The following is a 25,138-nucleotide window of genomic DNA, read 5'->3' on the forward strand; positions in this document are numbered from 1 at the left end:
ATTATAGGGACACCAGATTACTATGTAAGGAAGCAGTGATACAATGGCAGTGACTACTCTAGTGAAAAATTGTTGGAGAGTGGATTAGAAAGTTCAATTCCCAAAGGCCAGATTTGGTCTAAGTTACAACATTTGAGGTCGGTATGTATGCACAAAATGTTCATTTTTACAGCTCTTTACTTTTTAAAAAAACAAAATAAAAGAAGTTGAAGGGGAAATATATAAACTAGGGATAAATTCAAGGTTGAACTTTATTCCTAGATTTTGCATTGATTTGAGGTAGAACTTTGTATAAAATTCAAAAATTCTATTTCATATGTATTTTAAAAAAATAACACAAATGATTTAAGAGAATTAATTTAAAATTGCATTGTTTTAAAAATATTTTTATTTAAAGAACTATATAAGATTTTATCACATAAAATAGAAATAAAACAGAAAAAAAACAGCTGTTCCCATACTGTTCCTTAACTAGAAAATTATGCTAGTGAATTTTAAGGATTATAACATAAAATGCACACTTTCTTAAAAATATCACTTTTTTCAGGTTGGTTGAGGTAAAGAATAACTATTGTTACCTTAGCAAATTGCTTTATAGTAGAGATTTTATCCTGTGTATACTTTTCTGAGAACAATACGTGAAAGATGATTATAAGAGATCAATATTAAATGACAGCAAGCCATAACTTTCCCGTATAAAAAAGTAAAGCAATAATTTATTATTCATTACATTGTAATGGTAAAAGGTGAATTAGTAGTAATGTAATGATTCTAGAAGGTAAAGGACTGAGGCTTTAAAACCTTTTATTGATTCTGTATCATGCGTGCTCTATTACACTGTGATAACTCTGTAAAGTACAGCTCTTTACTCTTTCTTCAGGGAGCATTTCAGATACCAAAATAGAGGGCATTTACCTCTTTTGTGTATACATCTGTATGCCTGTATCGATATTTAACTCTGACAGAATGGGAGTGCACGTTTAGGCTTTTCTATTTACTTGATGGCCAGCCCTGTCTCTCTACCTTGTGGTTATATTTAGAATGGATCACTGTGAGGTGGACATATTTGTTGTCATTTCTCTCCTTCTACTTTTTTCCCACCACAGAGCCAGTGGGCTCTTCCCTGCTGCCTGGATGCTACTGTGTTGTTAACCTGTGAGCTTGTCTAGGCAAGAACTGTGCTGTTTTATCCTTAACAGTTCAATGATGTCTAGTATGTCAATGTTTGTCACATAAATGAACAAATGCTAATCTAATTCATCATAAGCACTATGCTCTGCATATATGTATTTCCACATTAGAAGAAAACCTCTGGGAGGGAACAATACTTAACCTAAAGGAGTGATTCACTAAGGATAGAATTTCAGGCATCAAGAGTGACATATTTAGGAGAAGGGGTGAGAGGGACCTATGTGACTTCAAATCACATGATGCAAAATTTCCACCTTATTTTGCTTTCTTATAGAGTAGTCCCTCATTTGAGAAATTGCCCCCAAATTCTAGAGGAGAAAAGTTTAGGACAGAGTGTTTAGAAAATGAGTGGGAAAAATGAGTGGGAAAATTTTTCATCATCTCAATTTTATGAGTGGCATATTAAAGCGCATAGGATTTGATCCTTCAACGCCACCGCCACCTTGGGAACTCCTTGTGGTGCCAGAAATACCATAGCCTTAAGTCATTCAGGACCAGCAGGAATTGCTGCAATGACTTGTTCCTTGGGCCCTAATTCCTGACTTCTGCTCAGTCTCCCTTCAATCCAGTCTTGACTTTACTAGTGATATGCATTGCCTAATACCTGATTGGGTCAATCTCCAGATACTGCCCTAGCCTTGCCAGCTCTGGTTTGGCATCAAGTCTGATTGACTGCTCAAGCAGCTCTCTTCTGCCCCCTTCTGTCACAAGTCTGCATGTGCATAGCTGGGCCCAAGTAACTTAATCCCATTCATTCATTCAAAAATAATTTATTGAATATTTTGCAAACACCATGCACCATACTAGCAAAAATTAGTAATAGTAATGTACAGAAACAAAACTGCTGCACTTAAAGTTTGAAAAATGGGAGTTACATCTCAGGCTTTCCCTCACTTTGGAGGGAAGTGTTCTCCTTCACTTTGAAGGGAACACTTTCAGATTTTTGTAATATATGACTTAAGTAACAATTTATAAGGGAATCATGTTATAAATACATCCCACCACAGAGATTTTGATTCAAACTGGGTTTCTCTTGGAGCTTATTCATTCAGACTTAAGAGTATGAAAGATGGCAGTATTGCTGCACAATTTATGGCAGATCCTATAGCATATTGATACTCTAATTAAACAACAACAACACATATTTTAAATTCTTTACATTAAATAAAGAAATGCTTAGCTTAAGTCAGGTGGTAGAGCTATTTAGGAGATATGGAGTTACAGGGCTTGATAAACAACTGGACATGTTAGTGAGGAACAGGAAAGGTCCAAACCCTGGGTGAGCAGGGCAAGATGTTGAGTTCAGTGTTGAATATACTGACTCTGAGGAAGGGACAGCTCATCCAAGTGAAAAAAGAATCATTAAATTATATGGATCTCTACTTTTTTTAATTGTTTAGGTGTATCATGGAAGGTCTGAGCTGCATCTTTAACATTTAACTCAAACACTCTACGTACAAATATTCCCTAAACTTAATGCTAGGTTCAAGCCATTTTTTAAAACTCTGGGACATGTTTTAAATACAATTAATATTATTTCATGCTTAGGATATTTTTCCTGATACGTTTTAAATTTAAGGTTTCAAAAGATGCAGGGATTTTAAAATCTCCCTTCTTGTTTTCATTTTCCTCTTCCCATACTCTCACAAATAAACACTCAAGAACAAACATTTCATTTATAATTTATATTCTTTTCTATTCTTCTATCTTACTCTCTTTTTGAATCAGTGAGAGGCAAAGTGTGCTTTGTTGTTTATCTTTCTTTTCTTCATTAGGGTGAGAATTATACAGAGAAAGACCTTCCTCCCAATTCTTTGGAAAGTGTAACATAATTAAATTTATTGTGAACTTGGAAGTATGACATTGATTTACAACTTTCTTTTCATTCACTTTGCCTTTCAAATGACTCCAATTTTCACACTCTACCTTAGCAAATGAAGGACTTACCATGGTGGCACAAGTATTACAACAGTCATTACTCTAGTAAAGAAGTCCTTAATTCATTCTATTTTTTAAGATATTTTTAAAATTATATTTCTATATATTTATTATATTTTCGTTCAAATATTTAAATCTAGATCATTCCCAGGTCACGTTACTTTTTCATATACTTTCATTTTCATAAATACATGTTAAAAAAAGTGAAAAGTGAAAAAAAAGTGAAGTTTTAAGGGAAACAACCACTGAGTTTGACAGAGTCCTAGTTTTACTATGAAAGCAGACCACCGAATGTCTCCACTGAACTTTCCCTAGCTAGGTAGTAGCTCATTGAAAACCTGGGGAGAATAAGACTTCATTCAGAGCTTCATTCAGTGAACGGCTCAGTGCTGGTCATGCGTCTGATGCCTCACTGTACTGACATTGTAGAGGAAAATGTTCTGCTTTTCATATTAGGTATTTAAAACGAAAATGAACATTAAAATAAACATTGGTGGCTGATAATTTCTTGTATCTCTACTTTGCTATGAAATGTTTGAGTTATTTTCATGGGAAAAGTGATGTCAACATGAGTAACATTCCTTGAAGAAAAACATACTCAAAAGTTAGACTTTTTGTCTACTAATTAACGTTCTTCACTAGCAATTGAAGCTAGTAAATGATGTCTGCCATACATATGTGAGGACAAAAGATAGATCTACTTAATTTGTAATTATAAGTTTTATGAAGGTGAATCCACGAGTTTAGTAATAAAAGTAGGAAGTATGGCCTCTAATGAATATCATATTCAATAGGATCAAGAATAGGTGATAATGGAAGAAATTCTGAAATCTCTTAAGTTTTATTTCTCCACTAACAATATTCAAAGTTTATGTTTGGAGAAAAGTTGACTGCCCTAGGGATTTGCAACACCAAGTATATATTAGCCTTCACTATTTACTACTGAATTGTACAAAAATTACTTTTAAAACGCACATTCTTCCCAAACATCCACTATCTTATAACTAGATTTTATCCTGAAATCTTCAATGAATAGATATGACCACAAATAGCACAGGTGATTTAAAACTACAGGAAAGGTATCATCCAAATTCCAAATTCTGATTGAATATAAACAGGAGCAACTGTACAAAAGGAAGATTTTGAAGATGATGACAGTTAAATTATACTCATAAATAAGAATAACCTTGACAAACACTCAAATTTGGCAGAGTTTTAAATGGAGGTTTATATCAATTACAAGGTAAGAAATCTTTCACCTCTTCCAAAGCCCCATGGAGAGAAATTGACAGTTTAAAAAAAGGCATCCTGTCCTATTTTACTTAATCTTACCAGTAAAGAAGATGGGCAATCTGGGTGCTTTGCAATGAACGGTGCAATAGGAGTTGTACCAGAGGACTTTCAAGGTTCCATTCAAATTTGACAGCCTGAAGTAAGAGATATAATTACTTACTCCTCTTCTCAGTAACCAAATTACAGCAGACTACAAAGGGGCTTAAGAGGCTTAAGAAGAGACAAGGGGAAACTGCATAAATGTCTTAACAAAATGTTAAAATCATATTTGATAACCTAATTAGCTGGTGTATAATAACATAAAACACACACATCACACAATTTGGATTTGTGTAGTCTCTTTCATATATCTGCTTTAGAATCACAGGATAATAAACGGTTGATGGAGTTCAACCATGCCTAAGAGAAGAATCCAGAAATGTACAAAACTAAATAATGTCATGATTAGTGTCCTAGATATAAAAATGGCACTATTAAACAACAGATATTTCTCCTCTTTGGGGAATGACACTAATACATGTTCAAAGCCTTAACTGAAATCACCAATATTTATGTCAATATTAACCTACAGAACTTGACACTTTAATTAGAGGTTTCAAAGCTGACTATTGCCACCCTAAACTATCCATCCCCCAATCCTTTGTCTCATCTCCACTGTGAACAGCTCTTTAGTATTTTCTAGGATGTCCAGTCTGGTGGGAAACACAGACAGCAATGGCAGCCCCTAATATCCTATGGATCTAATTCAGAACTCCACCTGGCAGGGACTTTACTATCAGCAGGCAGTACCTGGGCCCCATCATCATCCTAGAAATCTGAATATGTTTTGAAAATGAAAACCAGGCTCTCTTGATAAAAATTTCCATCCCTGCTTAATAGGCAAGGCTTCTATCTTTAGCTGGTCAATAGCCATTTAAGTCTTACACACACAGACACTCACACAGAGAATTTAAGCCAGATTATATACGATAGTACAGACAGCAGATAAAAGTGGGCACAACATGCATTCACATACACACCTGAAGAAATGCCTCAATATGCTGACCATACTCGAGGATGAGAAAGTTGATAAATTCCTAAGGTATAAGAGTGCCAAAGATGATCTCAGCAAATTTGCATAAACTCTAGATGCTGTCTGAATGTGTAAAGACCATAATGTATGTTGTCTTAAACTACAGCTATGGCTTTCTTTCACTTGCTTGCTAATAGTGGGATGACAAGGTCATAAATTGTGCTTATGCCCTAATAGTATATCAGATAAGCACATGAACAAGAGAGGTGTCTTAGAATTTACTTCCAGGCTTTTCTTTTTAGATTGCCCCATTATTTCTTCTTGATGCAGAACTACTTGTTGCTTTAAATTGCTCCATTGTTTCTAAACTATGAAGCATCACTGTGTACTGGTACAATTTCCTCCTAAATCCTACCTCACCATCTAGGAGACAGGCAATCTTTCTGGTGCACACTGAATTATTATGAAGTGTTCTTGGAACCTACCCACATGGTGTTGACCTGTGGTTTGCAGTAACTTCTGGGTCTGTGTCTTAATTGCTTTCTACCTATGAACAATATGTTCTGTGTTTGTTATGGTCTTACAGTCGTATCTTACTGCTTTAATATATCCAGCATAATTCTAACAAGATAATACATAAAATAACATTCTTCAAGAAAATAATCAACGGGGTAGAAAATCTTATGTTTCAAAAGTTTTTATGTTTTTAAAGTTTTGAAGGCAGGAGAGAACATGGAAGTAGAACGGCAAATTTTGTAACACATGGTTTGAAAATTCTTCCTAGCTTGATTTATTTTTCTAGTTATTTCTTTCAACCTCAAAACATTTTATAATCTTCATTTTTTTTCAAATATTTATTTATTTTTGGGAGAGTGCAAGCGAGGGAGGGGCAGAGAGAGGAGGACAGAGGATGGGGAGCTGGCTCTGCATTGACGGGCTGACAGCAGTGAACCAGATGTGGCGCTCGAACTCATGAACTGTGAGATAATGACTTGAGCTGAAGTTGGATGCTCAACTGACTGAGCCGTTCGGTGCCCCTATAATCTTCATTTATTTTTTCTTTTTCTTTTTTTAATTTTTTAAAGTATGTATGTATGTATGTATGTATGTATGTATGTATGTATTTAGAGATCAGAGAGAGCACAAGGAAGGGAGGAACAGAGAGTGAGGAGGAGAGAAAAATCCCCAGCAGGTTCCACACAGCATGGAGTCTGACACAGGGCTCAAACCCATGAACTGTGAGATCATGACCTGAGTCGAAGTTAGACGCTTAACCAGCTGAACCACCCACGTGCCTCTATAATCTTCATTTTTAATTAGGGAGTAGTTGAGTGCTCTCTAATTTTACTTCTGTGCATGTACTAGTTGGATTGTGTCTGCACCTTGTCTTATGAATTTGGATTTGCAGGCTTATGGCTCTCAGTTATATTCCTGGTGCCTAGTGGATTGATTCAGAATGCCATTTTCAAAAAATTTTGTAAAAAGTTATTTTATGTTTTTAATCTGGGTAAGGTAGAGTATGTTGCCTATACTCATGAGTCATGAGATAATAATGAGATAATCTACAAAAGTTAGATTAATTTTTATTTTTACTACACCATCCTGCCAAGTATAGAAAAATCACAACTATAAGGATGGGGAGAAGTAACTATATGGTACAACTATTTTTTTTTTTTTTTAGGAGGAAGTCGCTTTATTGAGGGGAGAACACTGCACGTGGCTGACACATGAAGGCAGTCTGAGGGGGCGCCCTATACATCAGGCTCAGAAAGGGGGATGGGGGGGTTTGCTAAGAAAGATCAACTGGATGAGGTTCCTCTGGCAGCTTCCTGACCATCTCCTTGAAGGCAAATGTGGCTACAGGTAGAGTCCCTCAGGGGTGCCTTCTTGTTTTTTAGAAAGAACATTTTCTTTAGATTTTTTAAAGTCTTCATTTGTTACTTTTATCCTGCGTTCTCTCAAGGTCATCAGACCGGCTTCTGTACAGATTGCCTTGATGTCGGCCCCAGAGAGGTCTTCTTTAGCCATGATCAAGTCATCCAGGGTCACGTCATCGGCCAGCGTCATCCTGCTTGTGTGGATCTGAAAGATGTGCTTCTTAGTCTTTTCATCGGGCAGGGGAACTCAATTTTCCTGTCAATGCGGCCTGGTCTGCAAAGTGCTGGATCCAAAGTTTCTATTCGGTTTGTGGCCATGATAACTTTCACGTCACCCCTTGAATCAAATCCATCCAACTGGTTCAACAGTTCCAATATTGTTCATTGAATTTCTCTTTTGCCACCGGAATTTGAGTTATACCTTTTTGTTCCAATGGCATCAATTTCATCAATAAACATGATGGACGGTGCGTGTTCTTCTGCAACTCAAAACAATTCCCGAACGAATTTGGGCTCATCACCTAGGTACTTCTGAATAAGTTCAGAGCCAACCACTCTTAGGAACGTGGCTGAGGTTTGGTTTGCTACTGCTTTGGCTAATAAGGTTTTACCTGTGCCAGGTAGTCCGTAGAGAATGATCCCTTTTGGGGGCTTTATACCCATCTCTTCGTAAAATTCAGGATGAGTGAGAGGGAGCTGCACAAATTCCTTAATTTCCTGGATCTGGTTGTCCAAACCCCCAATATCAGCATAAGTTTCCTGGGGGGCCTTTTCTACCTTCATCACTGTGACCAAGGGATCCGTGTCATCCATGAGCACCCCTACGATGGCATGTACCTTGTGGTTGAGCAGGACTGAAGAGCCTGGTTCCAGCAGGTCCTTGTCTACAAAGGAAAGAATGCTGACGTAGTGTTCTGAGCCCACAGATGTGGACACGATGGCATGATGGTCATCAATTATCTCTTCCAACGTTCCTACCGACATTGGGGTCCCCCTCAGATCATCCACCTTTGATCTTTCCTCCTCTTGCTTTTCTTCTAAAGGTTTCATTTGTTCCTGATTTCTAATGAATTCTTCCTCCATGAGAAGGTAGTCTTTAATTCTCTCCAACTTCAGTAATTTTAAGCGGCACTGAGTGTGAGGTGTCACCAGTGGCAGCTTGCTGGCAGCATTTGGTCCCTTTGTTTTCTTCTTCTTTTTCCCCACTCTAGTTGGTACAGGAGGTTCGTATTTCTTTTTCTTGTCCTTGTCATCCTTCTTGCCACCTCTCTGGCCATGACCACCACTCTGACTTTGACCCATCTTGCTTCGGCCACTCAAACCTGGTACAACTATTTCCAAACCAGCTCTCTCTCTAGGAGTCCTTCAGAGAAGTGTATATTCCATGTGGAAAGCAATATGGTATTCGAGTCACTGACACATGTTTGTCCATTACTTTCAAAGTTCTCTGTCCTAAATGTTCAGAAGCTGAGGCACTTGGCATTTAAAACAGCTTGTAATTACAACCTGACCTTTCAGATAAGAACACATCTGAGTTACAAAAGCAAAACCAAAAAATGAAAAATATAAAGACCACTATATTTGAATTACCTGTTCAGCCCTCATTTCATAGTCAACTTGGAAAAAAAATTCTGTTTTTTAGTTAGGGTATTACATGGTCATTTGTAAGATGTACAGTTGTTTATAATTTAAAATATTCGGACTAAATCAGTCTTTGTTCATATTTCTATATAAATTTATATTATTTTCTGAAATTACTCCAACATTCTCATATTTAATGTTATAGCTAAAATGTAGTATCTGTTGGCAGAATTAGGGTATTATCTTATAAAACTACTTTTATAGATTTATAATCAATGTTAGAACATCCTACGGGAAAGGCAAGAAACCCATATATTATGAGGAGCTGCCTAGTAAAAGACTATTTTTCACATAACATTATTTGATTAATTTTTAATTGTTCTACATAGATGAAAAGATTTCATCGCCAGCATTTCCATTTCTTCCCCCTAGTTCTAATTAATAAGTGAAGTTCTTTAAAAAAATTTTTTTTATGTCTTTTAGACACTTTTTTGTAACTACCAATTTTGGCTAAAGAATTTCTATGTTACTCATGTTGACACATGAACTGTAGTTTAGCTCCTGGGTATTGCTGACTTATTGGAAATACTTAAAAATTTTTTTTTAATGTTTATTCATTTTTGAGCCAAAGGCAGACAGAGCATTAAGTGGAAAGGGGCAGAGAGAGAGGGAGACATAGAATCCAAAGCAGGATACAGGCTCTGAGCTGTCAGCACAGAGCTCGATGTGGGGCTTGAAATCATGAACCATGAGATCATGACCTGAGATGAAGTTGGGCACTTAACTGACTGAGCCACTCAGGTGCCCTGGAAACTCTTTTTAGAAAATTATTAGTTAAAATTCTGGAATCCTTTGGCAGCTCTGCTGTTCTTACCTGAACTAGTTGTGGGAGATATTCTAGTAGTTCATCATTCAAGAGGTTGTCTAATTGTTGAACTGCCACTGTACGAATTTCTTGATCTGGAAAACTAATACAAAGTATACATATCTGTTATGCTATTAATTGTATGGAATAATTCATGATAAATGTCAGGGAGAAAAGAGAATGAATTCCACCCCCAGCACGTAAGATAAAATAATAATCTCACAATCAATTAAGATGATTATTAGCACCAAATTATTATTCTTCCACATTCTGCACTCTCGTGTGAACTGCAGTAAAATGCCCTTTCAACTAGATATTCTTGGAAACTTGGAATTAAGTCAAAATTGCTAGCTTTCTTGTCTATAAAGGATTGTAGGATAACTAAGATCTTTCTGAAGTGTACGAAAATCTTTGCCATACATTTTGTTAAGTAAATTATTACCAGCCGGAGACCTGATGGCTTATATAATTAAAAATAGTATATAATATATTTAAATGAGTTTTGGCCAGGTCATAATGAAAAACCATAAATCTAAAGTACCTTACAATAAATAAACAACAATAATTTAATAAGACTAAATATTACTAGGATATGAAGTTCTTGAGGGTAAACTGTGCCTTATTCATTTTTGGACTGCTTTTATCTGTTATAAGATTAAGCACCCATTAGACACTTAATAAATGTTTGTTACTGAACTTAATTTATGAAAGTATTTAGCATTTGAAAGTCTATTCCCAAAACAATTAATCCTCAAGTGGGCTCCTCAGACTGCCATTATCGTGTTCTATCAGAAGAATTAGATTCAATTATCTCCAAGCTCCTGGGAAGTGCCTGGAGATAACTTTTGGCACCATACCGTTTTGATATGATTTTGACATACTGCTTTGACATGATTAGATATAACTGGGGCTTTGGTGAGAAAAATTAATTTTAAATTAATATGTTTTTTGGAAAAAAATCAATATGCATAATTTAAAACTTGAAGGAACTACTTACAGTAATTGACTGAAAAAACAAGGTCATAAATAAACAGATAAAAGCAAAAAATCTTTTTGTATGGAAACAAACTGAATTCTTTCAACCATCAGGACAGAGTTCTGAAGATTGGCTCCCAATACTATGGAGATCAGGAAACCTTTTATTTATTTATTTATTTAAAAAATTTTTAAGGTTTATTTATTTTTGAGAGATAGAGAGAGATGGAGGGTGAGCATGGGAGGGGCAGAGAGAGAGGGAGACACAGAATCTGAAGCAGGCTAACAGCTCAGAGCCTGATACAGGGCTCAGGCTCACAAACCGTGAGATCATGACCTGAGCCGAAGTCGGATGCTTAACCAACTGAGCCACTCAGGTGCCCCATCAGGAAACTTTTAAAGTCTTTAATGTCCAGTCTCTTTTCAGCATATTAGGTTATTGAAGGGTGAAATGAATACTATGCAGCTACAGTGTCAAGAAACACTGGCTTAATATCTTTCGACTGTCCTTGATAGCAGTTTGAAATGTAATGCATAAATGTAATGTTTTACATAGTTTTTCTTAAGTTAAACTGAGCATTTTAATTCCAACAAAAATTTCACTTCCAAGGTTAGTCACTCAAAACCCTTATTTCTGACCTGCAAATACTTTTCCTATAATTTTCTCCCTTTGAAGGATCTAGCAGTAAGACCTAGTAAGAATTGTAGTCCAGATACATCTCCTGAAGTATTGCTAAGGTCAAAAGATCCCAGCATAACATCAAGCTCAGGTGAAGAGCAGAAAGAGTGTAATAAAAATGCAAAGCTAGGAGAAGGTCAGCTTGTTTTAGCACACTTAGACTACTTTCTCCTAACTAAATGTGATTGATTCTAATTTATTGCTCTCAATTACTAAGCCATTTGTCTGAAGCTTGTAGACATCAAGGTCAGTTTGAGGACAGTTTGAAGTCTTGGAGAAAAGAGTTACTTGGAACATTTTGCTGCCTAAGTGATGGCTTAAGTTAGATACTAGTCACCCATGCTTTTTTTTGTGTGTGTATTTTATATTATTGATACTAATGAAAGCAGAGAAAGAAATATTAGAAACAAACATCACAATGAAAGAAAACTCCTTGGTGAACACTATTGTGTATTTATTTCCATATACTAGAATGTAAACTCCATGAAAGCAGAAATTTTTTCCTGTTTTGCTCACGGAGATGTCCCAAATGCCTCCAGATTGGTGAACACGCTCTACATATTTTTTTGAAGAATGTCTAAACAAAATTATCTTTCCAACTAAAACATCTCTACTACTAGACTTTTCTATTATGGTCTGTGTTATTATCTGTCTTCAATCATGTAGATCTAAAGTTTTGAGTCATATTTTCCTTCTCTTTTGCCCTCTTCATTGAATTTCCACCCCTTTTCCATCGGGCAAAATTCAATTCATCTTTGAAGTCACAACTCAAGGGCTGATTTACCTGGAAAGCTGTTTCAACTACTTCGTAGGCTCCTGTAGAGTTTATGAAACTCTTCTCAGTGGGGTTCTATATTATGTACTTGGCTGAGGGCAGGCTCATTCATTATAAATCCCTGATACAAGTACAGTTGAATAATAAGTTACTAGTAGTCTCATCTTTATATATAATCAGTTGCCAAGTTTGGTTGACTTTTCTATTCTCATGACTCTAGCATGCCTGTTTTTAGTTTCTTTTGGAACTAGCTAGTCTAGGCCATAATTATCTCATGTTGGTACTAATATTTTTCATAGTAATACCTTATAAATTTCCCTAACTTATTTCTTTATTAAATGTCTATTTATTTTGGGGAGAGTACAAGTGGGAGAGGGGCAGAGAGAGGGGGACAGAGGATCCAAAGCAGGCTCCGCGCTGACAGGGTGACAGCAATGAGGTTGAGCCTGATGTGGGGCTTGAACTCATGAACCTATAGATCGTGACCTGAACCAAAGTCAGATGCTCAACCGACTGAACCACCCAGGGTGCCTCCCCCCAAATTGTTTCTAAATTCACTTCTTATAAAACATTAAATTATTTTCTATTTCCAACGGGCCTCTCTTAGGCCCATACTGCTAATCTAGATAGCCAAGGCTAGCCAAACATTAAGATTTTTATCCTACTCTAAGACTGAATAAACTGCTCTGGCTGACTCACAGGTTATTTTTACTCTGAAAATGTCATGTGCATTCTCACCTTTGTGAGCACTGTAACCCCCCCTTGGAACAGCTTCTCTTCTCAGAATTTGAATTCTTCTTCAAAATGTGGTCAAATCCTCTTAAAGGTGACTACCCTAAAGTTTACTAATCTCTTTTCTGAACTCTAAGGGCACTGACTGGCTGACTTCATTGGGCAACTGGGTATGCTAGTGTTTATTAGAATTTATCTTTTTTATATATGCACCATCATTCTCAACTAGTGAATAAATCAACTGAAGATAAGAATTGTTCCTTCCTCCTTTTTTTCATCCGTAGGATTTAGCACCATGCTCCATACATGTTGGGTCATTAATAAAAATGCATTGATTGTGATGGTAATAATGCAAAAAATCATACTATTGAGCCCATTTATCTTGCTGTTCTCTGAAATAATTTACATTGGTAGCAATAGATTTAATTCAAAAATATCTCTTATACAAGTTCCAGGATTTTAAAATTTGTTTTCTCAGTCAAAAGAGTGAGAGAGGAAAAAAAAACAAACAAAAAAAAACCAAATATGAAGGTAATAAAGAAGGATTTTTTTCAAACTTTTTCAGAAATAGGAGAACAAACACTAGTAACATCTACACACTCCAAAGGAAAAATTATATATTTGTATTAATATGTAAAAATGCTGGAAAGAACATTTTTACACATTAATGGAAAGGAATGGATCTTTTTATTCACTATGTTGTATTTAGTTTAGAAAGAAACTGAAGGAGAAATTGCTAAGAAACTAACCACATGACACCCTGAGATGTGACTAAGGCTGAACAACAGTGAAGCATATCCAAAGATAGCTTTCATTTGATTATTTTGGGAAGAGTTGGCCACATTAAAAGAGACATTGGCAGTGTTAGGGAAGCTCCTGGGAAATGTGCCCCTTAGTATATTACTGGCAATGTATAGCAACATGTATTAAAAAAATTTTTTTAATGTGATTATTCCTTGATCTATTTACTTTTGAGAATTCATCCCAAAAAGATAATCAGAGAAATATATATAAGAATATATGTAAGTGGAAATAACATAAGTGTCTAAAAATAGAAAGTTAACTAAAGCTATGACCATATGGTAGAATACATATAGTCTAAAAATGTTAAAAGAATATTTAATAATATGAAAATATTATGAAAAATGTATGCAGTATAATACCAGCATGTACATAAAAATGTGCATATTTCTCCATAGGCTTGATAAAAAGATGAGAAAAATAAAAATATTAATACCACATATCTGAATATTAATACTAAATTTCATGGATGACTTAACCTTTTTAAGCTTAATTTTTTTAAGTCTTTCAAATTTTCTACATGAAGTTACTAAAATATAATGATTTTTAAAAAGTAAGGCTCATTTAACTAATTATGAATATATTTGAATAAGTACAAGTTCATTTTCAATACTAAAAAAACCCTCAAAATCATATGCCTCTTTAAGAGTAAACATCATTGTGTAAAAGAACAAGTATATTTTTGTGCTGACTTAAAATTTTTTTTTTAGTATAATAGGTCCAAATAGGGATCTCAGCCTCTAGAGAATTTATGCTTAATACCTTTTCAGGGCCTGGAACCCAGGCAAAGATCAATGTTCCACAAATCTTGGCATTTCTTCCCTGTGATGTTGTCTGAAACTGTTTAAACATTCTCCTGGGATATAGTTATTGGCATTTCATGCTCAGTGACACATTCCTCAATGAGGTGAGGGCTACCCATATTTTCTGACTGTCATGTGATATTTACAGACTGAAATGTCATATGTGACAGAAGAACTACAACTTATTTTGAATTTTCCACAAGCCAGGTTATTGTACTTTCCAATGACCTGATTTTCTTGAAATATATATATAATTCCTGCCAATAATAAAGCAGGAGCCGCTCTCTAGTGATTCTGCTAACCTTGGGACTACTAATTACTAGAGGCACAAATATGATACCTTGAGTAGAAACAAAAGTACCATTAGAAGATTCATGAGGCTGATATTAACTAGGTCCTCATTTACTTAAATTTGTAAGAAACTTCCTTATATTCATTCAGAAAATAGATCATTTATAATGTAATAAATGGTTATCTATCAGATTTGAGATATTAACAAGATACAAGGTCAGTAAAATTCTATTATTTTTTGGAGAGGAGATTATGTAAAGGTGAAAGGAATTTTCATTTATTATGAATTTTTAAGATTAGGTGTAACAAGAATTCATGTGAAGTAATCACTTCTTTAAGGTTATTCATTTTAATTGCTCATTTAAGTAAACTTTAGGTTACCTAATTTACTTTCCAAGCATGTCTGAATAGGGGAGCAAAACCAATTTTGATCAAAAGCAGAACATCAGACTGTCTTACTATTCAGTTTTATATGAGTTTCATGAGCAGTGATTCTTTCTAGTCAGGGTTTAGTTTCCTCTAAATCGAGCTAACAATTGGGTTTCTGCCCTCTGTAAAGGGACATAATACCACAGCTAAGATAAATATAACTCTGTACAATAATTGTTAAGGAAGTATTTAAAAATTGCACATGGTCCATTGTCCAATGAGTTCATTTAGACACAAAGAAAAAATACATCTTGAAGACTAGGATTGTAAAAGTTAATAAAAGGAATCTAATATGTAGTTAAAAAACTTAAAGGTGAAAAAATTAAGTAAAATCAAAGCAACTTCAAGACAAATATTTTCAAAGGAAATTTAGGGAAATATCAACTCTGTCTTTTGCCAACAGCGTATACACAAAGTTTATGGTCAAGCGGAGGATTAAGGTAGAATGGTAATCCTTACATGGGTAGGAAAGGAAGAGTATCAAGTATGTAGGAAGCTCTTTAGTTCAAGGTGGAAGTCAAAACAACTGACCAGTGTTTAAGGTTGCTGTGCAACAGATTCTTCTGCATTGGGTCTCAAGACCTTTTTAGCACTCTTAATTATGGAAGATTCCAAAGAGTTTTCATTTATGTGAGTTGTATCTATCAAGAGTTGCCAATTTAGAAACAAAACCAAGACATTTAAGAAATATTTATCAATTCATTTAAAATATCAATAACCCCTTTACATGTTAACATAAACAATATATTCCTATGAAAAATAGCTATGTTTTCAAAAACAAAGAAAATATTTAGAGAGAAGAGTGATACTGTTTTAGATTTTTGTAAATATCTGTAATGTCTGGCTTAATAGAAAACAGCTATGTTCCCCTATCTGTTTCTGTATTATATCTATTGCAATATTGCACGTCAAAAAACACTCTACACCCATGAATGAATGCATGTGACAATGGCAAGTGACATATTAGGATTATTATGGAAAAATCTTGACCTTGAAATACCCCTCTAAGCACCTAAGGGACTGCAAACCTAATCTTGAGAACATAGTTTTGGCATGTGTTATTGTTGTGGGCCTGTAAGTCAAGAAATCAGCACTTGTGGTCTGTTTTGAAGACAGCAGTACATCAACTTATCTTTTACCTGAATGAAAAATTGGCTTTGAAGTCATATGACCAACACTCAGATTTGGGAATCATCATTTCTCCTCTCTTTCCTTAATCATTTACAACTCTTCTCAGAGGGCTATAGGAATATTACCAAGGATCCCGACAACCTTCAACAGGACCAGTGGCATCATGAAGTGAAATTTTAACAGAAAAATACACCTTTCAATTTCTTGCATTTGACTTGTTATTTTATCTTTTCTATTCCTTTCTCATTTTCTCCCCATATCATTATTTTTCTCTTTTGTTCTTCTTTTTCTAGTTTGAAAAATGATACAAGGTCAATATCTTGTTCAAAGAATTTTTGAAGTGATGAGTAAAAGCCAACTATGATGTAACAAATGTCAACCTTTTAAAAAAAGCAACTTTGGGTAAAATGAAAGCAAAGAAATCTGAGATCAAATTTAAGTGTAACAGAAATGTCAGACTTCAGAATACATAGTAAGAATTCATGCAGAATGCCATGAGGCTATTCACAGTTAAAAGCTGCAATGTCAGGTTAGAATTAGAAAACTATCAGAAGTACAGAACAGTTTCTCCAGCAGGTTTTGAGTCTGATGACACAATCAGCATCAGCTTGGAAGAAAAATGTCAATATGAATGTATTTGCTATTTTTCTAGTACTAAAAAATGATCAGATTTGACAGGAGAAATTCTTTTCTAGGGAAAGTGGGGAATAAGGATTCTTTAAGATGATTGTAAATCTCTAACCAATGAATAATTCATGTTCGTTCAAGGATTTTCACATGATTGCAGAATATTAGAACTCAATGAAACTTGAAGACCTGGTTCAATCTCCTAATTATACAGATGAAGGAACCTAAATTCAGAGGGTTTGAGTTGTTTGCTCAAGGCCATTTGTTAGGGCACTGATGCTAGAATCCAAATACCCAGAACACTAATGCCAGTAGGCTTTCTATAGTACTTCTAGCAAGACCATTTTATCTTTTGATTAGATATTATTATATAAGTGTATATGAAATCCACAAGACAAGCTGAAAATATTTATTTTACTTACTGCCTTCTAAATGGATCAATAAAGACACACAATAGGGAGTAGTATAATTTGTCTAATTGGATGGGAATATTGGCCCAGTCATGACCCAGTAGGAATAAAAATGAATCCTAGATCCAAATAGACATTAGTAACTGTGCAGAGATATTTCCTTATGGATAGTCTATGGATTGCCTATAGAATTTGGGAATTAACTCAAAGCGCATCTCAAAGCCAGTCGACCTCAACCTGAATGGCAGGGTTATTCTATAATCTATTTGTTACCCAGAGTGCTCTATTTTAGCAAATGCTTCTATTTTCTACCTACTTGCATTATACAGAAACGTAGAAGTAATCTTTGATACCCTCCCTTTTCACTGCCCTTCCCCAATCAATCTTAACACTTCTACTCCTAAATGTTCTGATTATGTTCATTTTATTACATCACCACTACCAACCTTCAAAGGCTAACTTTCTATCCTCTGACACTTGGACTACTTCTATAGCTTCCTCCTAGTCTCACTTTTGCTTCTCTCACCAAATTTATGCTTCACTCAGAAGCCATAGTGATCTTTAAAAGATGCAGACCCGTTCAAAATATTCCCTTACCATTTGTCCTTTCCCAATGCTACTAAAGATCAAGTTGCTCAACATGGTCCTGTTTAGCTGTCCTTAGAACACCAGTTTTAGCTCTATTTTAAGATATCTGCTAATCTTATGTCATACACTTCTTCCCTGGACTCCAGGCGCACTTTCTTCCAGTTTCCCAAATTAAGTTCCTGCCCCAGGGCTCTTTCATAGATCCCTTCTTCCCAGAAAACTCTTCTCTTATTCTCCCCTTTCATTAATTCATTCCCATTCATCCTTTGGATCTGAGTTCAAATGTAATTTCTTCAAGGGAGACTTTTTCACTTTGTAGAAAAGGTTTGGTTCTTTTGTTATATGTGTTCATAGAACTATATACTTTTCATTCAGAGCAGTTAAAAGACCTGCATTTTACATTTATAATATGGCATGACCTATTTCTCCCCACCTCCAGCAGATGGCAGCTCCACAAAGGCAGGATTATATTTCTTTTCTGTGCATTATACTAGCTGTAGGGTCACATGAAGTGCCTTACATGAGTAAGCCATCAGTAAACATCCATTGAGTAAATGAACAGACATATTTAGCTTCAATTTCTTCATCTGTAAAATGGGGATCAATAAAATAGGGGAAATTGTAAATGTTGCTAATAATATTTAAAAAGTTATTCTGTAGAACAAATCGTGTAATGTGAAAGTGCTTTGTAAGCTATGTCATTCAGTTGGGAAATATTTATGCTAATTCTTTTATCATATATATTTTGACAAATAAATCTAACTCACTGAGGATTAATTGAAATGAAATTATTCCCATGGATTTATCGGTAGTTACAGTTTGCTTTTGAAAGAGTCTGAAAACTCTAAACACTTAATATAATTATGATGAAGAGGATACTAATGATAAAGATGATTGGTAGAATCTTATTGAATGGTCCCATAAGTACTTTATCCCATATGAATGGTCTCATAAGTACTTTATCCCATAAGGTACATAATATTATTATCCCTGCTTTATAGATAAGGAAATTTGTCCAAAGTCATTCAAGTAATAAACAGTAGAGCTAGATACATCTGATTTCAAACTTTTGCTGTCAACTGTGAGATTTAGAAGCAACTCCAGAAACTCTCTCAAAGAGAGAGGGTGCAAAAAGACAAAATATTTATACAAGACATATTGGGTTTATGTTATACCACATTTCTCATTCTAAGAATATCAGAAGAATATTGACTCTTCCTTCATGGAGACGATATTGAAACTTCCACAGTTTTCTCTTCTGAATTTATACTTATCTATAATTGTATTCATATTTTTTTTTTGCTTCCCCCTGAGGGGGAGAAGTTACTCTCTTCTTTTTCTTGGATAAAATTACCATTTGTACTTTTGTTCCAGGCTAGTGGCTGCTGGTACCATCTCATTTTGCTACTTCACTCATCCTTCTACTTTCAGATCTTCCCTGTATGCATCCTTTAACTCTATTTGTAAACATGCCTGAAGCTATTTTATGTGAATAAGCATACACAGCCCAAACCTCAAAGCTTTTACCATAAGCCCTATTTCAGAAGTCACAATTTATTTAATTTTTTTCTCTCCATTTGCTCTTTAGGATCTTGAAGTATGGCGTCCAACTTTACTACAGTATTAAAACTGCTCTCACTAATTACATCAGTGACTTCTCTGTTTTCAATCCATTGATTTGTTTTTAGACTTAATTCTATTTAATACTTTTTGAAAGACATTGAAAACCTTTTTTTATGAATTCTAAATTGCCATCGTTTTTTTTAATCTCCTCTGACCTCTTGGTTATTCTTTCCATTGTCTTTTCTGGCTTTGCTTCCTGTATACTGCTCTTAAAATGTTGCTACTCTCCAGGGTTCCATCTTTTGCCTCTTTCTTTACTTCCTCCACATATGTACATGCAGTACCTTTACTTCTATGGCTTCAGTTACTGCTTTCAAGCCAATAATTCATATATTATTTTTCAAGCTTTGGTTTCTCTGCTACACTTCAGATCTGAATATACAACTGCATACTGGTCACCCCAGGTTTTTTGTTTTATTTTTATTGTTTGTTTATTTTTGACAGAGAAAGAGACAGAGAGAGAGAAAACACACAAGTAGGGGAGGGGCAGAGAGCAAGGAAGACACAGAATCTGAAGCAGGCTCCACGCTCTGAGCTGTCAGCACAGAGCCCAATGTGGGGCTTGAACCCACAGACTCTGAGATCATGACCTGAGCCGAAGTCGGATGCTTTACTGACTAAGCCACTCAGGCGCCCCTGTCCCACAGGTTTTTAACTATGCAACAGTTCCAAAGCAGTGTTCTACATCTTATCTTACACCACCTAAATTTTCTTTTTTTCTATAACCTTTGTCTTGATTAACAGTATAGTTTTCTATCATTTACCTGAAACAGAAAGCTCAAAGTCTTCATTATCTCTTCTCTTTTTTTCACTGTCCTCTGAAAGGTTTCTCAGATCTGCTCTGTGGAACTCTACTATTTTTCAAATGGACTATTTCAATACCTGACATATATCTAATATCCTAGCTTTCATTTTTTTTTTAGTTCATCCTTCACGTTGGTGCCAAAATTATCCTTGTATAATATCAATCCGATTCTATGACTTCCATTCTTCACAAAATTCCATGGGCTGCAGAAATGAGTCAGTAGTAACTACCTGGCTCATGAGGCCTAAAACATCCTGACTGACTTATCCTTTTCAGTCCTGTCTCACAGTACACTTCCCTTCTAATATGACATTAAGGTACTCACTATTCTCTGAAACTCCGTCACTGTGCACACATTAGCCTTTCTTCTTGAAATGCCATTTCCTCTCTTCTCCACTCAGGAAATTACTATAAATATTTCAAGTCAGAATTCAATTCCTTTGTGATGATTTCCTTACTTTTTCAGAAAGAATTTGCCTCTCTCTCCTTTGAGCACATATAGCACTTAATACTTTGATTATAGTATGGAGTATATTGAGGGGTGATTTTTAACATAAGTATTTTTCTCTACTTGTTTTTTAGGGATAGCCACTATGACTTATTATTCAGTCTCCTTGATTCATTGCATGTCAGTTTCCAAGTATACATATGTATGTCAATATATAAATATAATAAAGATACACCATTATCTATCCCTTAATTGTTTAGTCTAATGTGGAAGTTATAACTGTCTCTCTCTTCCATATTTCATACTACCTATTTGCAGTGCTAGTCAAGAATGTCTTTAGTATAAATTAATCTCTACAAAAAAAGATGTGATGGTTTTGTACAAACATGTTTATGAAACCTTTTTCTAAGGAAACTGATTTTGGAAGCTAAGGCACTGCCTGTTAAGTATTGTTCTCCTTCCCACAAAATAATAATTTTACAAAATGTGGGATGGCAAGTTCTGGTACCTTGTCAAATTTTTATTTAAGTTTCTGATGTAATCCTCTGATGCCAGTTCAGAGTTGCTATTTTTAAATGAATACTTTCCTTGAACTGTCTTTTAATTCCTTGGGTAATTTCTGCTTGCTATTAGCAGTTGAATAGTTATGCCTGTGCATCAGAGTTCAAGAAAATAGCAGCCATCTGCCAAGAACCACAGACCTTCGCCCTTGGTCTCTGGTATCCTGACAGCACTGCCTTCTCTAATGGAAATATCAGTACCCGATGAGCATACTGCTGGCACTCAGTAGTGGAAATATTAATACCCTATGGCCTCTGCTAGGTAAATTAAATCTCAACATGTCTCTTGCTAAAAATAAGCCAAAAGGAGCTGGTGAATCTTTGGACAGGATTAAACAAACAACAATATTAAAAATTTTTCTGACCTAGAAATGGAGCACACCAGTTCTCAAAAGGTGGAAAAATAAACTATTCAAAGGAGAAAAAATACAGATCTCTGAAGACCTCACTCTGACAACTCACTTAACAAGCACAAACTGTTTGTTCTCAGAAAAGTCAGCTTTTGAATTTAGAGAAGTTGAAAGGTTCATTTTTGGAAACAGCTTGTCCTCAAGTTTTTTTAGTAGTTCAGTTAAAAAGAGTGGGAATTATAGAATGAGTGCAATGGAAATATTTTAACCTTTCCAGTGGCCTTCTTTGGTGCATGATAAGGAACTGTCCAATGTTCATATAAATCAAGTTTCTATAAGTTTCCTGAATGATGCTTAATAAACAACACTACTTTGAGACTAGTCCCTAAAATCTCTAAAAATCTGATTGTTTGGAAAAAAAGAAAGTACACAGTGAACATCCAAGCACGATAATATGGTTAAGTACTGCTACTTACTATAATAAGGCCATTTTAAGATAATTTTATTTACATATTTAATACGTAAATAGTCTTGGGGCACCTGGGTGGCTCAGTCAGTTAAGCGTCCAACTTCGGCTCAGGTCACGATCTCACAGTTCCTGAGTTTGAGCCCTGCTTCGGGCTCTTTTATGACAGCTCAGAGATTGGAGCCTGCTTCAGATTCTGGGTCTCCTTCTCTCTCTGTCCCTCCCCCATTCATGCTCTGTCTCTCTCTCTCAAAAATAAATAAGCATTAAAAAATTAATAAGCAAATAGCCTACAGTATGTATGTAGAAAGGCTGTAAGAACAGTGGTTAAGATTTCAGGCTCTAAACCCAATGTTCACAGTAGTGCTATCAACAATAGTCAAATTATGGAAAGAGCCCAAATGTCCACAACAGATGAATGGATAAAGAAGATATGGTATATATATATACATACACAATGCAGTATTGCTCGTCAATCAAAAAGAATGAAATCTTGCCATTTGCAATAACGTGGATGGGACTAGAGGGTATTAGCTAAATGAAATTAGTCAGAAAAAGACAAATACATATGACTTCACCCCTATGTGGAATTTAAGATACAAAAGAGATGAACATAAGGGAAGGAGAGCAAAAGTAATATAAAAACAGGGAGGTGGACAAAACATAAGAGACTCTCAAATATACAGAACAAACCGAAGGCTGCTGGAAGGGTTATAAGTGGGGGGATGGCCTAAATAGACAAGAGGCATTAGAGAAAACACTTGTTGGGATGAGCACTGGGTGTTATATGTAGGGGATATATCACTGGCTTATACTCCAAAAATCATTATTGCACTATATGCTAACAAACTTGGATATAAATTAAAAAGTAAAAAAATAAAAGAAAATAAAAATATTTCAAGCTCTAAATCTCTGGATTTAACTTGAGCTCCTCATGTTACTGGTGTAACATGGGACAACTTAATCTCTATAAGCCTCAGTTTTCTTACAGGTATAATTGGAATAATAATAGTATTTGCCTCATAGGGTTATTGTGGATATTAAAATTAGATGGTACTAAGTGGCACTAAGTAAAAATTTGCTCTTTATATTTAAAACATTGAGGAGGTGCCTGGGTGGCTCAGTAAGTTAAGCATCTCACTCAGTTTCCACTCAAGTCATGATCTTACAGTTGGTGAGTTTAAGTCCTGTATCCGGCTCTCTGCTGTCATCGTGGAGACTACTTCTGATCCTCTGTCTCTCTCTCTCTCTTTCTCTGCCCCTCCTCAGCTCATGTGCGTCTCAGACCACAAGCTCTCTCTCTCTCTCAAAAATAAATAAACATTAAAAAAAAAAAATAGAACACTGAGTCAAATAGATTTTCAGCTTCTGTTCAGGTGGAGAAGGCTCACTATAAGGAGACTTATGCTTATTTTTAAAAAATTGTTTATTAATTTTTGAGAGAGAGAGAGACAGAGCACGAGTAGGGAAGACACAGAAAGAGAGGGAAACACAGAACCCAAAGCAGTTTCCAGGCTCTGAGCTGTTAACAAGAGCCCAATGTGGGACTCAAACTCATGAACTGGGAGATCATGACCTGAGCTGAAGTCAGAGGCTTAATTGACTGAGCCACCCAGGCGCCCTGGGAATTATGCTTATCTATCAGGGATCAGAAAATATTGAAGTCCATTTAGCGAATCCTTTCATTTTCTCAGCAAGGTAACTAAGCAATATTATAGGCTTCATTTGGATAAAGATTTTTATGAGGCTCCCATGACTCCAGGCACCAGTGCAGGGTTGGGGACTCAGAATACTGTCACAAGGATAAACAGGTGGGGCGCCTCCAGAGGTGCCTGTGGTGCATCAAGTGCTTACTGCTTGGTTTCAACCTTTTCTCCTGGCTGATGGGGTTGGTCATCTTTGCTTTTGGACTACGGTTTTGGTTTGGAGGTACCATAAAGGATTTCTTATCAGAGAACGAGTCACCAGAGTAATTGTACATGATGCTGATTGGAGCAGGGGTCCTGATTATAGTTGTGGGCTTCTTCCAGTGCTAGAAAGCCAGGAGGGAGGTGCATTGTGTGCTCAGCATTTTCACCTGCCTAACTGGTGATATTTGCTACTGATGTAACCATGGGAGTATTTGTTTTTAATAGGCAAGGGTATAGCTATAGATAGGACATGCTCAGACCATGTGTGGGGAGGCTTGTAACCATTACCTTACCGACAGGGAAAAAGGAAATAGGGCACTCAATACCTTCCATCAACATTTCAGTGCTGTGATACAAAAGCTCTGAAGAGATCCAACACACATAGCCAAAGATGCTTCTAGGACACAAGCATTGTGTTGATGAAATTGAAACCATAATCAGTGTTAAGCTTTAGGTCATCAAAATTTATTGCTATTAGAATCACACAGTCTTTGGCATGATATTCAGCATGATCCTTTGCTGTGCAATGCTAAACTCAAGAGATGGGATATGAAGCTACTTCTACATGAAAATTGCAATCTATAGCTTCCATATGTCTGTCGCAAGAGCTAACTCATTTTTAACATTCATTGGACACTTAGGATCTAAAGTAATTTGCTCTTAATTGTACATTTGTGCATGTATATACATTTGGCTCATTACTGGTTTACCCCTTGAGTGAATAGCAACTAATTATGCTCACTGAAAGTATATCCATGTGTGATCTCACTATTTCTGGAATATATATTATACATCATGAAATCTGTTTGATGGGAATTCCTATTTCTCGTTATGTCAGAGCAACAACCTATTTACCTCAGAAAAAAGATCAAAAAGCTTTGATAAAGTTTAAAAATGTGAGCATTAAAAAAAAGATTTTCCTAAGAAATATTCTATAAACTTTATAAAAAGCATTCATCAACACATTTAAGTATCCTT

General features: G+C 35.5%; 1 protein-coding gene and 2 pseudogenes across 1 annotated transcript in view; 1 reads left to right on the plus strand and 2 right to left on the minus strand.

The window, feature by feature from the left end:
* The window catches only part of PIK3C2G (phosphatidylinositol-4-phosphate 3-kinase catalytic subunit type 2 gamma), a 323,071-nt gene that overhangs the window by 182,312 nt on the left and 115,621 nt on the right, over positions 1–25,138 (minus strand). The window contains exons 16-17 of the mRNA XM_039222254.1: positions 9,767–9,860; positions 4,462–4,556 (exon numbers count right to left, since the gene is read on the minus strand). Of these exons, the coding sequence (XP_039078185.1) occupies positions 4,462–4,556; positions 9,767–9,860 (189 nt within the window). The remainder of the gene's footprint in view (positions 1–4,461; positions 4,557–9,766; positions 9,861–25,138) is intronic.
* LOC120224013 lies at positions 1,112–8,613 on the minus strand (annotated as a pseudogene).
* On the plus strand, positions 23,201–24,713 carry LOC120224015 (annotated as a pseudogene).

The sequence above is a fragment of the Hyaena hyaena genome, unplaced genomic scaffold (genome assembly GCF_003009895.1).
Source record: "Hyaena hyaena isolate Hyena2069 unplaced genomic scaffold, ASM300989v1 scaffold_1089, whole genome shotgun sequence".
In the NCBI taxonomy this organism is placed as follows: Eukaryota; Metazoa; Chordata; class Mammalia; order Carnivora; family Hyaenidae; genus Hyaena; species Hyaena hyaena.